This window comes from Amblyraja radiata, chromosome 2, assembly GCF_010909765.2.
Source record: "Amblyraja radiata isolate CabotCenter1 chromosome 2, sAmbRad1.1.pri, whole genome shotgun sequence".
NCBI classification, from domain to species: domain Eukaryota; kingdom Metazoa; phylum Chordata; class Chondrichthyes; order Rajiformes; family Rajidae; genus Amblyraja; species Amblyraja radiata.
In genome coordinates, this window is record NC_045957.1 from 117,291,790 (window position 1) to 117,306,265 (window position 14,476).

At 46.8% G+C, this 14,476-nt stretch overlaps 1 protein-coding gene across 4 annotated transcripts in view; it reads right to left on the reverse strand.

Moving 5' to 3' along the window:
- The window catches only part of carmil1 (capping protein regulator and myosin 1 linker 1), a 320,941-nt gene extending 306,990 nt beyond the window's left edge, over positions 1-13,951 (reverse strand). For 3 of the 4 annotated variants that reach the window (XM_033014166.1, XM_033014169.1, XM_033014164.1), the window contains exons 1-2: positions 13,611-13,950; positions 9,662-9,759 (exon numbers count right to left, since the gene is read on the reverse strand). In XM_033014166.1, the coding sequence (XP_032870057.1) occupies positions 9,662-9,759; positions 13,611-13,650 (138 nt within the window). In that variant the 5' untranslated portion in view covers positions 13,651-13,950. Of the gene's footprint in view, positions 1-9,661; positions 9,760-13,610 lie in introns of all 4 variants that reach the window. The other variant, XM_033014174.1, reaches the window with a different exon arrangement.
- Between the last annotated feature and the right edge of the window lie 525 nt (positions 13,952-14,476).

Sequence of the window (14,476 nt, forward strand, 5' to 3'; positions counted from 1 at the left end):
ATTGTCTCCACATCCACCCTATCCAGGCCTTTCACTATTCAGTAAGTTTCAATGAGATCCCCGGTAATCTGAGCCTATATTTAGTTTACTTTAGAGACACAGTGCGGAAACAGGCCCTTCGGCCCACTTAATCAACGGCAACCAGCGATCACCCCGTACACTAACACGATCCTGCACACACTGCGGACAATTTACAATTTTTACCGAAGCCAATTAAGCTACAAACCTGCACGTCTTTGGATTGTGGGAGGAAACCGGAGCACCCTGAGAAAACCCACGCGGGTCACGGAGAGAACGTACAAACTTCGTACAGACAGCACCCGTAGTCATGATCGAACCCGGGTCTCTGGCGCTGTGAGGCAGCAACTATACCGCTGCACCACCATGCCGCCTATATATGATGATGATACTTTATTGTTAGGTGTGAACCTGGGTACAGTATAGACAATAGGTGCAGGAGTAGGCCATTTGGCCCTTCGAGCCAGCACCGCCATTCACTGTGATCATGGCTGATCATCCTTAACCAGTACCCTGTTCCTGCCTTCTCCCCATATCCTCTGACTCCGCTATCTTTAAGAGCTCTAACTAACTCTCTCTTGAAAGCAACCAGAGAATTGACCTCCACTGCCTTCTGAGGTTCTCCGTTCTAAATGGCCTACCCCTTATTCTTAAACTGTGGCCTCATGTTCTGGACTCCCCCAACATCGGGAACATGTTTCCTGCCTCTAGTGTGTCCAATCCCTTAATAATGTTTCAATAAGATTCTCTTTCATCCTTCTAAATTCCAGTGTATACAATCCCAGTAGCTCCATTCTTTCAACATATGACAGTCCCGCCATCCCAGGAATTAACCTCGTGAACCTACGCTGCACTCCCTCAATAGCAAGCAGGGGCGGAAAACCCGGGGGGGGGGGGCAGAGGGGACACGTCCCTCCCATATTTTGAGAGGTGGGGGACATCCCCCCCCAAGTTTTTGGGATCCCGATTTTAAAATCTCCACTTTTAGCGCTGGATTGAGCCTCCGAAGCCTCGCGCGTGTGTGTGTGTGCGCGTGGCCGCCAAAAAATTGTGTCCCCCGTCCCCTCCATGTTTTGATAGTGAGTTCCGCTCTTGATAGCAAGAATTTCCTTCCTCAAATTTGGGGACCAAAACTACACACAATACTCCAGGTGTGGTCTCACTAGAGCCCTGTACAACTGCAGAAGGACCGCTTTGCTCCTGCACTCAACCTCTTGGGCTCGAATGTAATCATGTATTGTCTTTCCACTGACTGGATGGTGTGCAACAAAAGCTTTTCACTGCACTTCGGTACACGTGACAATAAACTGAACTGAACCGAACAGTAGCCTCAGTGGCATCCAAACTAGGACTCGATCTCTCTCTATCCCCCCCCCCCCACCTCACCCCAAACACTAGAACGTGCAAACATTCCTTGCAGTCCAGTAACTGGAAGGTTCCTGTTCGTGTTGTGGTGTGATTTTGCAGGGCTGCTTCCTGATTTCAGAACAGATACGTGAAAAGCATCAAGAGTGCAATGAGTAACTCCCCGCATTTGGAACAGTAGCAGTAAGAGTTTACTTAAGTTTAGTTTAGTTTAGAGATACAGCACGGAAACAGGCCCTTCGGCCGACCGAGTCAGCGCCAACCAGCGATCTCTGCACAATTTTCCACAGAACTGCAAACAAATAAAATGTAATGATTTGTACACAGTGGCGTCACAGGTAGATAAAGTGGTGCTTATCAGACAAGAGTATTGAGCATAGAATTGTTTAAGATAGAACTGCAGATGCTGGAAAATCGAAGGTACAGAAAAATGCTGGAGAAACTCAGCGGGTGCAGCAGCATCTATGGAGCGATGGAAATAGGCAACGTTTCGGGCCGAAACGTTGCCTATTTCCTTTGCTCCATAGATGCTGCTGCACTCGCTGAGTTTCTCCAGCATTTTTCTGTACCGATTGAGCATAGAAGTTGGGAGGTTTTGTTGCAGTCGTATAAAACGTTGGAGAGGCCGCATTGAGAATATTGTGGTTCAGTTCTGGACACCATGCTTTCAGAAAGGATGGTGACAAGCTGGAAAAGGGTGCAGGAAGCTTTACGAGGATGTTGCCAGGACTCGAGGGCCAGGGATATTATAGGGAGAGGTTGAGCAGGCAGGGACATTATTCCTTGGAGCGCAGGAGGATGAGGGGCGATCTTAGAGAGTACAAAATCTTGAGAGGAATAGATCAGAGATCAGGTAGATGCACAGGGTCTTTTGCCCAGAGTAAGAGGAATCTAGAGCTGGAGGACATGGGATTAAGGCAAGGAGTGAAAGATTTAATAGGAATCTGAGGGGTATCTTTATTTTACACAAATTGTGGTGTGTGTCTGGAATGAGCTTCCAGAGGAGGTGGTTGAGGCAGGTACTATCGCAATGTTTAAGAAGCATTTAGACAGGTACATGGATAGGACAGGCTTGGAGGGATGTGGACCAAACGCAGGCAGGTGGGACTAGTGTAGATGGGGCATGTTGGTCGGTGTGGGCAAGTTGGGCCGAAGGGCTTGTTTCCACACTGTGACAAAGACTTCAATCAAATGCTCAACATAGCATCGGAAAAAGTTGTAAATTGTCCCTGGTGTGTAGGATAGTGTTGGTGTGCGGGGATCGCTGGTCAGACTCGGTGGGCCAAAGTGCCTGTTTTCACACTGCATCTCTAAACTACTGAATACAAAGGCAATCCAACTATATTTGGTACCACAAGGTAGAAAACCCAAGTTCTCATCACAAAGTTAAGATCCACTACAGGCCTTGCGATCATTGGATAAGAAGATCAGCGTATCAATGATCCCTGATTGAAAAGATCACTTTGACTAATGAACAGCAGCCAGCAAATGCAAGGGTTAAAATATGAAAGTGGAATTTTAAAAGCGTTGTTATGAAGTGTCAGTAGTTTCAGACCAGGGACAGCTAGAGTGATGGGAGGAAGTTCATGTTTTTTAGGCTATGGTGAAATCAATAACATCAATAACAATAGGGCGGTCATGGTGGCGCAGCGGTAGAGTTGCTGCCTTACAGCGCTTGCAGCGCCGGAGACCCGGGTTCGATCCCGACTGCGGGTGCTGTCTGAACGGAGATTGTACGTTCTCCTCGTGACCTGTGTGGGGTTTTCTCCGAGATCTTCGGTTTCCTCCCACACTCTAAAGACGTGCAGGTACACTATGTAGGTTCATTGGCTTGGTGTAGGTGTAAATTGTCCCTAGTGTGTGTAGGATTGTGTTAATCTGTGAGGATCGCTGGTCGGTGCAGGCTCAGTGGGCTGAAGGGCCTCTTTCCGCACTGTATCTCCAAACTAATCAGAGGAACAGCACCTGATATTTCGCTTGGGCAGCTTACAACACAGCGGTATGAACATTGTCTTTTCTAACCAAGTAACCCTTCTCTCTCTCCATCCCTCCCCCACCCTAGTACTACGACCAGTCTGGCTGTCCTCCTGATTAAATTTTATCTTTGCATGCTTCGTTGTCAGCTTCCCCTAGATAACAATGATCTATTCTACATTTTTCTTGACCTTCGTCCCATTTGATGTTTCATTTTCACACCTCACCCTTCCATTCCTCTGTGTCTCCCTCTCTCCCGAGTCTGAAGAAGGGTCTCAACCTGAAACGTCGACCGTCCCTTCTCTCCAGAGACGCTGCCTGTGCCACAGAGTTACTCTGGTATTTAGTGTCTAACAACATCGATCATGTAGGCCAGAGGCAGTTTACGAGAATGATCCCGGGATTATTGGGTTAACATATGAGGAGCGTTTGACGGCTCTGGGCCTGTACTCGCTGGAGTTTAGAAGAATGAATGGGGACCTCAGTGAAGTCCACCAGATACTGAAAGGCCTAAGATAGGGTAGATGTGGAGAGGATGATTCCAGTAATGGGAGAGTCCTGATCCACAGGGCACACCCTCAGAATAAAAGCAGGTGGCAAAAACAGGAAGGCGGGTTATTATCTAAATGTTGTCAAATTGGGAAAAGGGGAAGTACAACGGGATCTGGGGGTCTTTGTTCATCAGTCAATGAAAGTAAGCATGCAGGTACAGCAGGCAGTGAAGAAAGCAAATGGCATGTTGGCCTTCATAACAAGAGGAATTGAGTACAGGAGCAAAGAGATCCTTCTGCAGTTGTACAGGGCCCTAGTGAGACCACACCTGGAGTATTGTGTGCAGTTTTGGTCCCCTAATTTGTGGAAGGACATTCTTGCTATTGAGGGAGTTCACAGGGCTAATTCCCGGGATGACGGGATTGTCATATGCTGAGAGAACGGCTGGGCTTGTATACTCTGGAGTTTAGAAGGATGAGAGGATATCTTATTGAAACATATAAGATTATTAAGGGTTTGGACACGCTAGAGGGAGGAAACATGTTCCCGATGTTGGGGAGTCCAGAACCACAGTTTAAGAATAAGGGGTAAACCATTTAGAACGGATTCAAGGAAACACTTTTTCACACAGAGAGTTGTGAGTCTGTGGAATTCTCTGCCTCAGAGGGCGGTGGAGGCAGGTTCTCTGGATACTTTCAAGAGAGAGCTAGATATGGCTCTTAAAAATAGCGGAGTCAGGGGATATGGGGAGAAGGCAGGAACGGGGTACTGATTGGGGATGATCAGCCACGATCACATTGAATGGCGGTGCTGGCTCGAAGGGTCGAATGGCCTACTCCTGCACCTATTGTCTATTGAAGCACCTTTAGAATGGAGATGAGGAGTGGGTAATGAATCTGTGGAATTCATTATCACAGACAGCTGTGGAGGCCAAGTCATTTAAACCGGAGATTGATAAGATCTTCATTAGGAAGGGTGTCAAAGGTTACGGGGAGAAGGCAGGAGAATGGAGTTGAGGGAGAAAGATAGATCAGCCGTGATTGAATGGCAGAGTAGACTTAATGGGGCGGAATGGCCTAATCCTATTCCTATGTCTTTTGGTCTGAAAGTAACAATATTTATACAACACTTGCACAAGAAAGATTTAAGAGGGTCATTCTTGCTATTGAGGGAGTGCAGCGTAGATTTGCCAGGTTAATTCCCGGGAAGGCGGGACTGACATATGATGAAAGAATGGGTCAACTGGGCTTGTATTCGCTGGAATTTAGAAGGATGAGAGGATATCTTATAGAAACATATAAAATTCTTAAGGGATTGGACAGGCTAGATGCAGGAAAAATGCTCCCGATGTTGGGGGAGTCCAGAAGACACAATTTAAGAATAAGGTATAGGCCATTTAGGACTGAGATGAGGAAAAACTTCTCCACCTAGAGAGTTGTGAATCTGCGGAACTCTCTGCCACCGAAGGCAGTGGAGGCCAATTCACTGGATGTTTTCAAGAGAGAGTTAGATTTAGCACTTGGGGCTAACGGAATCAAGGGATATGGGGAAAATGCAGGAATGGGAAACTGATTCTGGATGATCAGCCATGATAATATTGAATTACAGTGCTGGCTCGAAGGTCCAAATGGTCTACTCCTGCACCTATTTTCTATGTTATGTTGAAGCCCTGGGCTTTGTGGAGCTTACACACGCACGATTCCTTGTTGGATCTGCTTGGAAGGCAATGACTTTCCTGTCAGTTCATGTACCTCCAAACCATCTAGTATTTTATTTCCTTCCCATTCAGGATGCGTTAAGCATCTCTGGAGAAAAGGAATAGGTCATGTATAGTTGAGTTCAGAGATACAGCGCAGAAACAGGGCCTTGGGCCCACCGAGTCCGTACCGACCAGCGATCCCCGCACATCAACACAAGCCTACACAAACTAGGGACAATTTACACTTATACCAAGTACACAAACCCAAGCCAACTTACAAACCTGCACGTCTTTGGAGTGTGGTAGGAAACCGAAGATCTCGGAGGAAAACTTCGCAGGTCACGGTGAGAACGTACAAACTCCGTACAGACAGCACCTGTAGTCGGGATCGAACTCAGGTCTCCGGCGCTGCAAGCGCTATAAGGCTGCAACTCTACCACTGCGCCACCGTTTCGGGTCTTCAGTCTGAAGAAGGGTCCTGACCAGAAACGTCGCCCATCCATTTTCCTCAGAGATGCTGCCTGACCCGCTGAGTTACTTCAGCACCAGTCTGAAGAAGGGTTTCGACCCGAAATGTCACCTGTTCCTTTTCTCCAGAGATGCTGCCTGATCCTCTGAGTTACACCAGCACTTTGTGCCTATGCTGCCTGACCTGTTGAGTTACTCCAGCAGTTTGTGTCTATCTTTGGTATAAACCAGCATCTGCAGTTCATTTTTATGACATTAAAAATGGTAACTGAGTCACTTAACCAACCATTCCATTTGAGAAAATAAAACCTTGCCTTTGCATTAGTCACCTGTAGCTTTGAAACCAATGTCCCCCCATAAGAATTTTCAGCAATTATTTTCTCTCATGTTTTCTAATTATTCATTAAGTTTTTTTTTAATGTATCAAAGGGAATCCAACGTACATTTAAAATAGTCTACAGGTGTAAATCTTCATCTTTTCATTTATCTTCATCGTCATTTATAAACTCTAAAAAGCCTTGGATTTCATGTATTTCCTGGAACTTCATAGACAATAGCTGCAGGAGTAGGCCATTCAGCCCTTCGAGCCAGCACCGCCATTCAATGTGATCATGGCTGATCATCCAAAATCCAAAATCAGTACCCTGTTCCTGCCTTCTCCCCACGTCCTTTGATTCCGTTAGCACTAAGAGCTAAATCTAATTCATCTTAGACAATAGACAATAGATGCAGGAGTAGGCCATTCAGCCCTTCGAGCCAGCACAGCCGTTCAATGTGATCATGGCTGATCATCCCCAATCAGTACCCCGTTCCTGCCTTCTCCCCATATCCCCTGACTTCGCTATCTTTAAGAGCCCTATCTAGCTCTATTTATTATTTATTACCATATACTTATTTATTACCATATAAGTAGCCTGCGAGCTATTACACCTGTAGAGTGACCGGTGGCACAACGGCAGAGTTGCTGCCTCCCAGCGCCAGAGACCCGGGTTCGATCCTGACTGCAGGTGCTGCCTGTACGGAGTGCCACGTGGGTTTTCTCCGGGTGCTCCGGCCTTCTCCCACACTCCAGGTTTGTAGGTTGATTGGCTTTGGTAAAAAAAATGGAGAATTGTCCCTAATGTGTAGGACAGTGGCAGTGTAAGGGGTGATCGCTGGTTGGCACAGACTCGGTGGGCCCAAGGGCCTGTGTCTCCAATGTCTAACCACTGCAAATGCAGTTTTTCATCCCAGCTTTTATCAGGCAACTGAACCATCCTAACACAACTAGAGAGTGGTCCTGAACTACTATCTACCTGATTGGAGACCCTCGGACTATCTTCAATTGTACTTTACATTACACTAAACATTATTCACGTTATTCCCCTTTACACTGTGTGAATGGCTCGATTGTAATCATGTATTGTCTTTCCGCCGACTGGTCAGCACGCGGCACAAGCTTTTCACTGTACCTCGGTACACGTGACAATAAACTCAACTCAAATGTTTCCTTCTACCTTTTGCCCCACATTTGTTATTTCTCCTCATACGTGCAGGCAAGCGGGCATAGACCTTAACACATCCTGAATGGAAAATAAATAAAATACTGGATGGTATCGAGGTACAAGAACTGACAGGACAGTGATTGCCTTCCAAGCTGAGCCAACAAGGAATTGCGGGTGTGTCAGCTCCACAAAGCCCAGGGCTTCAACATAACATAGAAACATAGAAAATAGGTGCAGGAGTAGGCCGTTCGGCCCTTCAAGCCAGTACCGTCATTCAATATGATCATGGCTGATCATCCACAATCAGTACCCGCTTCCAGCCTTTTCCCCCCATATCCCTTGATTCCGTCAGCCCCAAAATCCAAACCAAACTCTCTCATGAAAATATCCAGTGAATCGACCTCCACTGCCTTCCGTGGCAGAGAATTCCACAGATTCACAACTCTCTGGGTGAAAATGTTTTCCTCACCTCAGTCCTAAAATGGCTTACCCCTTATTCTTAAACTGTGACCCCTGTCTCTGGACTCCCCCAATATTGGGATCATTTTTCCTGCATCTAGCCAGTCCAATCTTCTAAGAATTGTATACGTTTCTATAAGATACCCTCTCATCCTTCTAAATTCCAGTGAATACAAGAGGGGGTCTATACCCACTCTTGTTCCCATATGTTCCTACAAAGCTGCACAGACCTCTCTACTGCCCCTCCACACACATCCTGCAAGTCTCTCCTAGAGTCATAGAGCATAGAAACAGGCCCTTTGGCCCAACTTGCCCACACCGACCACAACTTGCCCACATCTACACTAGTCCCACCTGCCTGTATTTGGTCCATATCCCTCTAAACCCGTCTAACTGTTTTTTTAATGTTATGATAGTCCCTGCCTCAACTACCTCGTCCGGCAGCTCATGCCATACACCCACCGCCCTTTGTGTAAAAACGTTACGCCTCAGATTCCTGTGTAAATCTTTCCCCCTCAATTCAAGCCGAAGTCCTCTAATTCCCCAACTCTTGACGAAAGTCTCGGTGCACCTACCCGATCTATTCCTCACGTGATTTCATATATCTCTACAAGATCACCCCTCATCCTCCTGTGCCCCAATGAATAGGTGCCCAGCCTGCACAACCTCTCCCTATAGATCAGGCCCTTGAGTCCTGGCAACAACCTGGTAAATATTTCCTGCTTCTTTTCCAGCTTGACAACATTTTTACCATAACAGGAGTCAAGGAGAGTCAAGAGTGTTTAATTGTCATATGTCCCAAACACAACAATGGCATTCTTACTTGCAGCAGCACAACAGAATATGTCATCATAGTACAATATAATAAATGAAAGTTCAATATATGTAAACTGTTATATCTACCCAAAACGTCACCCATTCCTTCTCTCCAGAGATGCTGCCTGTTCCGCTGAGTTGCTCCAGCATTTTGTGTGCGTCTGCGTGTGTGTGTACACACACACACACACACACACACACACACACACATAAATACATATTTTATATATATAAAATCTGTAACCTTTTCCCCTGGTATTTTATTTAATTCACATGTTTAATCAATGTTTCATTATTAATGTTTAATGTTTTATGCGTCATTCCTAACTGTCACTGTATGTCATGTTGTCACTTGCGGGTGGAGCACCAAGGCAAATTCCTTGTATGTGAATAAACTTGGCCAATAAACTTATTCATTCGTTCATATATATATATATATAAGAAGATAATGCTGGAGTAACTCAGCGGGACAGGCAGCATCTCCGGAGAGAAGGAATGGGTGACATTTCGGGTCAAGACTGTGTGTGTGTGTGTGTGTGTGTGTGTGTGTGTGTGTGTGTGTGTACACACACAATACATATTTATACACACACTCACACTATACACACATAAAACAAACAATAACAGTGTAAAAAGACAAAACCAACTCTTCTTGACTCCTGTTATTTGACATGTGTATTGTTTTACAAAACGCTTCAGCCAGACGGTGCAAGGATATTTATCACTCTATTCTGTCACTACAGACATAGAACAAGCCGCATTAGCGCGCAGTTACACTTCCGCCTCGTTACCCGTCATTCACAGTATTTCAATCATCAACCTTTGATCCGCGAGGTGCTTCGAAGCATCTTTCACCAATTTTGCAAATGGATTGTTCACTACTCACCAAAACTTTGTTCTCCACCTTGTCCCCTTTAATTTCCAGCTTCACCTTCTTCTTCAAGAAGATTTTAACCTTCCTGCCAATAACATCCCTGATGCTCTCTGCAAAAGAGAAACAAGAGTGTCACAGAGTCACAGAGACACAGAGTCACAGAGGCACAGTCAGAGAGGCACAGTCACAGAGACAGAGAGACACAGTCACAGAGACACAGTTACAGAGTCACAAAGTCACAGAGGCACAGAGTCACAGACACAGAGGCAGAGACACAGAGGCACAGTCACAGAGGCACAGAGTCACAGAGGCAGAGACACAGTCACAGAGTCACAGAGACAGTCACAGAGGCACAGAGACACAGTCACAGAGACACAGTTACAGAGTCACAAAGTCACAGAGGCACAGAGTCACAGAGGCAGAGACACTGTCACAGAGGCACAGAGACACAGTCACAGTCACAGAGACACAGAGACACAGAGACACAGAGTCACAGTCACAGAGACACCGAGACACAGAGTTACAGAGTCACAGAGTGATACAGTGTGGAAACAGGAACTTCGGCCCAACTTGCCCACACCAGCCAACATGTCCCATCTACACTAGACCCACCTGCCTGCGTTTGGCCCGTATCCCTCCAAACCTGTCCGATCCATGTACCTGTCTAACTGTTTCTTAAACGTTGGCATAGTCCCAGCCTCAACTACCTCCTCTGGCAGCTCGTTCCATACACCCATCGCCCCTTGTGCGAAAACATTACCCTTCAGATTCCTATTAAATCTTTTCCCTTTCACCTTAAACCTATGTCCTCTAGTCCTTGAAGAGATTCCCCAACTCTGGGCAATAGCATCTACCCGAGCTATTCCTATCATGATTTTATGCACCTCTGTAAGATCCACCCCCTCATCCTCCTGCGCTCCTAGAAATAGAGTCCTAGCTTACTCAACCTCTCCCTGTAGCTCAGACAACATCCTCGTAAATATTCTCTGTACCCTCTCCAGTTTGACAACATCTTTCCTATGACACGGTGCCCAGAACTGAACACAATATTCTAAATGCGGCCTCACCGACGTCTAATGCAACTGCAACATGACCTCCCAACTTCTATACTCAATACCCTGACTGACTGATATTATGTTTTTATAAAAAGTGGCTCATTTTGGATGTCGTGACCTTGGTGATCAAACGCGCACGCTTGCGTGTTGTAAGCTAGAGTCAGTTATTAAAGATGGGATAGCAGCACATTTGGGAAGTGGTGAAATCATTGGACAAAGTCAGCATGGATTTACAAAAGGTAAATCATGTCTGACGAATCTAATAGAATTTTTCGAGGATGTAACTAGTAGCGTGGATAGGGGAGAACCAGTGGATGTGGTGTATCTGGACTTCCAGAAGGCTTTCGACAAGGTCCCACATAAGAGATTAGTATACAAACTTAAAGCACACGGCATTGAGGGTTCAGTATTGATGTGGATAGAGAACTGGCTGGCAAACAGGAAGCAAAGAGTAGGAGTAAACGGGTTTCACAATGGCAGGCAGTGACTAGTGGGGTACCGCAAGGCTCAGTGCTGGGACCCCAGCTATTTACAATATATATTAATGATCTGGATGAGGGAATTGAAGGCAATATCTCCAAGTTTGCGGATGACACTAAGCTGGGGGGCAGTGTTAGCTGTGAGGAGGATGCTAGGAGACTGCAAGGTGACTTGGATAGGCTGGGTGAGTGGGCAAATGTTTGGCAGATGCAGTATAATGTGGATAAATGTGAGGTTATCCATTTTGGTGGCAAAAACAGGAAAGCAGAATATTATCTAAATGGTGGCCGACTAGGAAAAGGGGAGATGCAGCGAGGCCTGGGTGTCATGGTACACCAGTCATTAAAAGTAGGCATGCAGGTGCAGCAGGCAGTGAAGAAAGCGAATGGTATGTTAGCATTCATAGCAAAAGGATTTGTGTATAGGAGCAGGGAGGTTCTAGTGCAGTTGTACAGGGTCTTGGTGAGACCACACCTGGAGTATTGCGTACAGTTTTGGTCTCCAAATCTGAGGAAGGACATTATTGCCATAGAGGGAGTGCAGAGAAGGTTCACCAGACTGATTACTGGGATGTCAGGACTGTCTTATGAAGAAAGACTGGATAGACTTGGTTTATACTCTCTAGAATTTAGGAGATTGAGAGGGGATCTTATAGAAACGTACAAAATTCTTAAGGGGTTGGACAGGCTAGATGCAGGAAGATTGCTCCCGATGTTGGGGAAGTCCAGGACAAGGGGTCACAAGCTTAAGGATAAGGGGGAAATCCTTTAAAACCGAGATGAGAAGAACTTTTTTCACACAGAGAGTGGTGAATCTCTGGAACTCTCTGCCACAGAGGGTAGTCGAGGCCAGTTCATTGGCTATATTTAAGAGGGAGTTAGATGTGGCCCTTGTGGCTAAGGGGATCAGAGGGTATGGAGAGAAGGCAGGTACGGGATACTGAGTTGGATGATCAGCCATGATCATATTGAATGGCGGTGCAGGCTCGAAGGGCCGAATGGCCTACTCCTGCACCTAATTTCTATGTTTCTATGTTTCTATGTAAGCAAACTCGCTAGTGCCTTCAATCGGCAACAGCGGTAAATCCAAGGTTCCGAAATATTACATGGCATATCCAAGTAAAATATCAAAATGTTTTATTTTAATTAACAAGGAGGGAGTGGGAGATATCAGCGTGGCTGATGTTTAGCGAGAGACAACCTAGAAACCTTCGGCCCACTGAGTCTATACCGACCGGCGATCCCCGCACATTAACACCATCCTACACACGCTAGGGACAATTTACATTTACACCGAGCCAATTAACCTACAAACTTGCACGTCTTTGGAGTGTGGGAGGAAACCGAAGATCTCGGAGAAAACTCACGCGGGTCACGGGAGAACGTACAGACTCCGTACAGACAGCACCTGGAGTCGGGATCGAACCCGGGTCTCCGGCACTGTAAGGCAGCAACTCTACCGTTGTGCCACCGTTGCCGCCCAAGTGTGAGAGCCTAGGACTAGAGGTCACAGCCACAGAACTAAAGGACGAACGTTCCTTTAGAAAGGAGATGAGGAGGAATTTCTTTAGTCAGAGGGTGGTGAATCTGTGGAATGCTTTGCCACAGACGGCAGTGGAGGTCAAGTCAGTGGATACTTTTAAGGCAGAGATAGATAGATTTTTGATTAGTACGGGTGTCAGAAGTTATGGGGAGAAGGCAGGAGAATGGGGTTAGGAGGGAGAGATAGATCAACCATGATTGAATGGCTGAGTAGACTAGATGGGCCGAATGGCCTAATTCTGCTCCTATCACTTATGACCTTATAACACACGTATGTAATACAGGATAAACTTATCGCAAACCCATTCCACTCTGCAGAAGGACGCAAATTAACTTATTTGTATTTAAGCCAACTAACAACAAAAGTAAAATATGTTCATATGTGATAGAAGCAAAATTAGACCATTCGGCCCATCAAGTCTACTCCGCCATGGCTGATCTGTCTCTCCCTCCTAACCCCATTCTCCTGCCTTCTCCCCGTAACCCCTGACACCCACACTAATCAAGAATCTATCTATCTCAGCCATAAAGATACCCAATGAGATGCTGCCTGTCCCTCTGAGTTACTCCAGCATTTTGTGTGTCTACCTTCGATTTAAACCAGCATCTGCAGTTCTTTTCTATTACAATTGCAGATTTGCTTTCCACGTCGATAGATCGCCCCCCACCCCTCCCTCTCCACTTTTCCCTTCAAATTTTATTTCATGGACAAGAGCCACCCAATTAAAAAAATATTATAGATGCAATTGCAAAATTGCTTCTCCCCATCCACACCTCCCCCGTCCACTTTGCTTCAAGCATCTGCAGTTCCCTGCATTAACCCCTCTCTGTCTCTTGTCTCCCCGCCTCCAGTGTAAATCCCGGGATTTAAATCCCTGTCCTTACCAAGCAGCTCTCTGGGGATCTCAGAGGCGTCTTCGGTCATGGTTTCGAGGAAGGGGGAAACGGCGATTGCAGGTATTCCGAGCCGATCACACACTCTCACACTCTTGGTTACATTCTCCGATGTTGCAATCTGCTTCCCTCCCCTTGCGCGCCCACAATGTAGCCTCTCCTCTCCCTCGCAGTGCCGCTGTCCTCTCGCTTGCAGTGCCTCGGTTCTCCTCTCCTCTCCCCTCCCCTTCCCTCTCTTCTCTACTCCTCCCCACTCCACAATCTCACAGAGCCTCGGTTATTTCCTCTCCTCTCCTGCCTCCCCTCCCCTTCCCTCTCTTGCCCTCCCCTCTCCACTATCTCACAGTGTCTCCTGCCCTGCCCTCCCCTCTATTCCCCTCTCCTCTCAACTATCTCAATGTCTCGGTTCTTCCCTCTCCTCCCCTCTCCACTGTCTCACGTTGCCTCGGTTCTATTCTATTCTATTCTTTCCTCTCCCTCTCTCTCTCTTTCTCTCTCTCTTTCTTTCTCTCTCTCCAACAAACCCACCTCCCTCTCAATCCTTCGCTCGAATCTTTCCCTCCCTCCCTCCCTTCCTTCCTTCCCCCCACCTCCAGTCCAACCCCACTCGGCGGGTCCCACAGGCGGGCAGCAGCTAGCTGGGTGCAGGAGGCAGGGACGAGACGCCGGCTCTAGTCCCAGGGTCGAGTGCGGGCCGTAACCTCCAGCTCCCTCCAAAGCCGCTCGCATTCACTCACTCACTCACTGATACAAAGAGGCGTCTCTGCAAATCACTGCATCTGCTGGAACCCGCCTTCCCCAGAAGGCTGACACCGCCACCTACTGAATACACACCTCCCCTGCAGAACCTAGTCCAT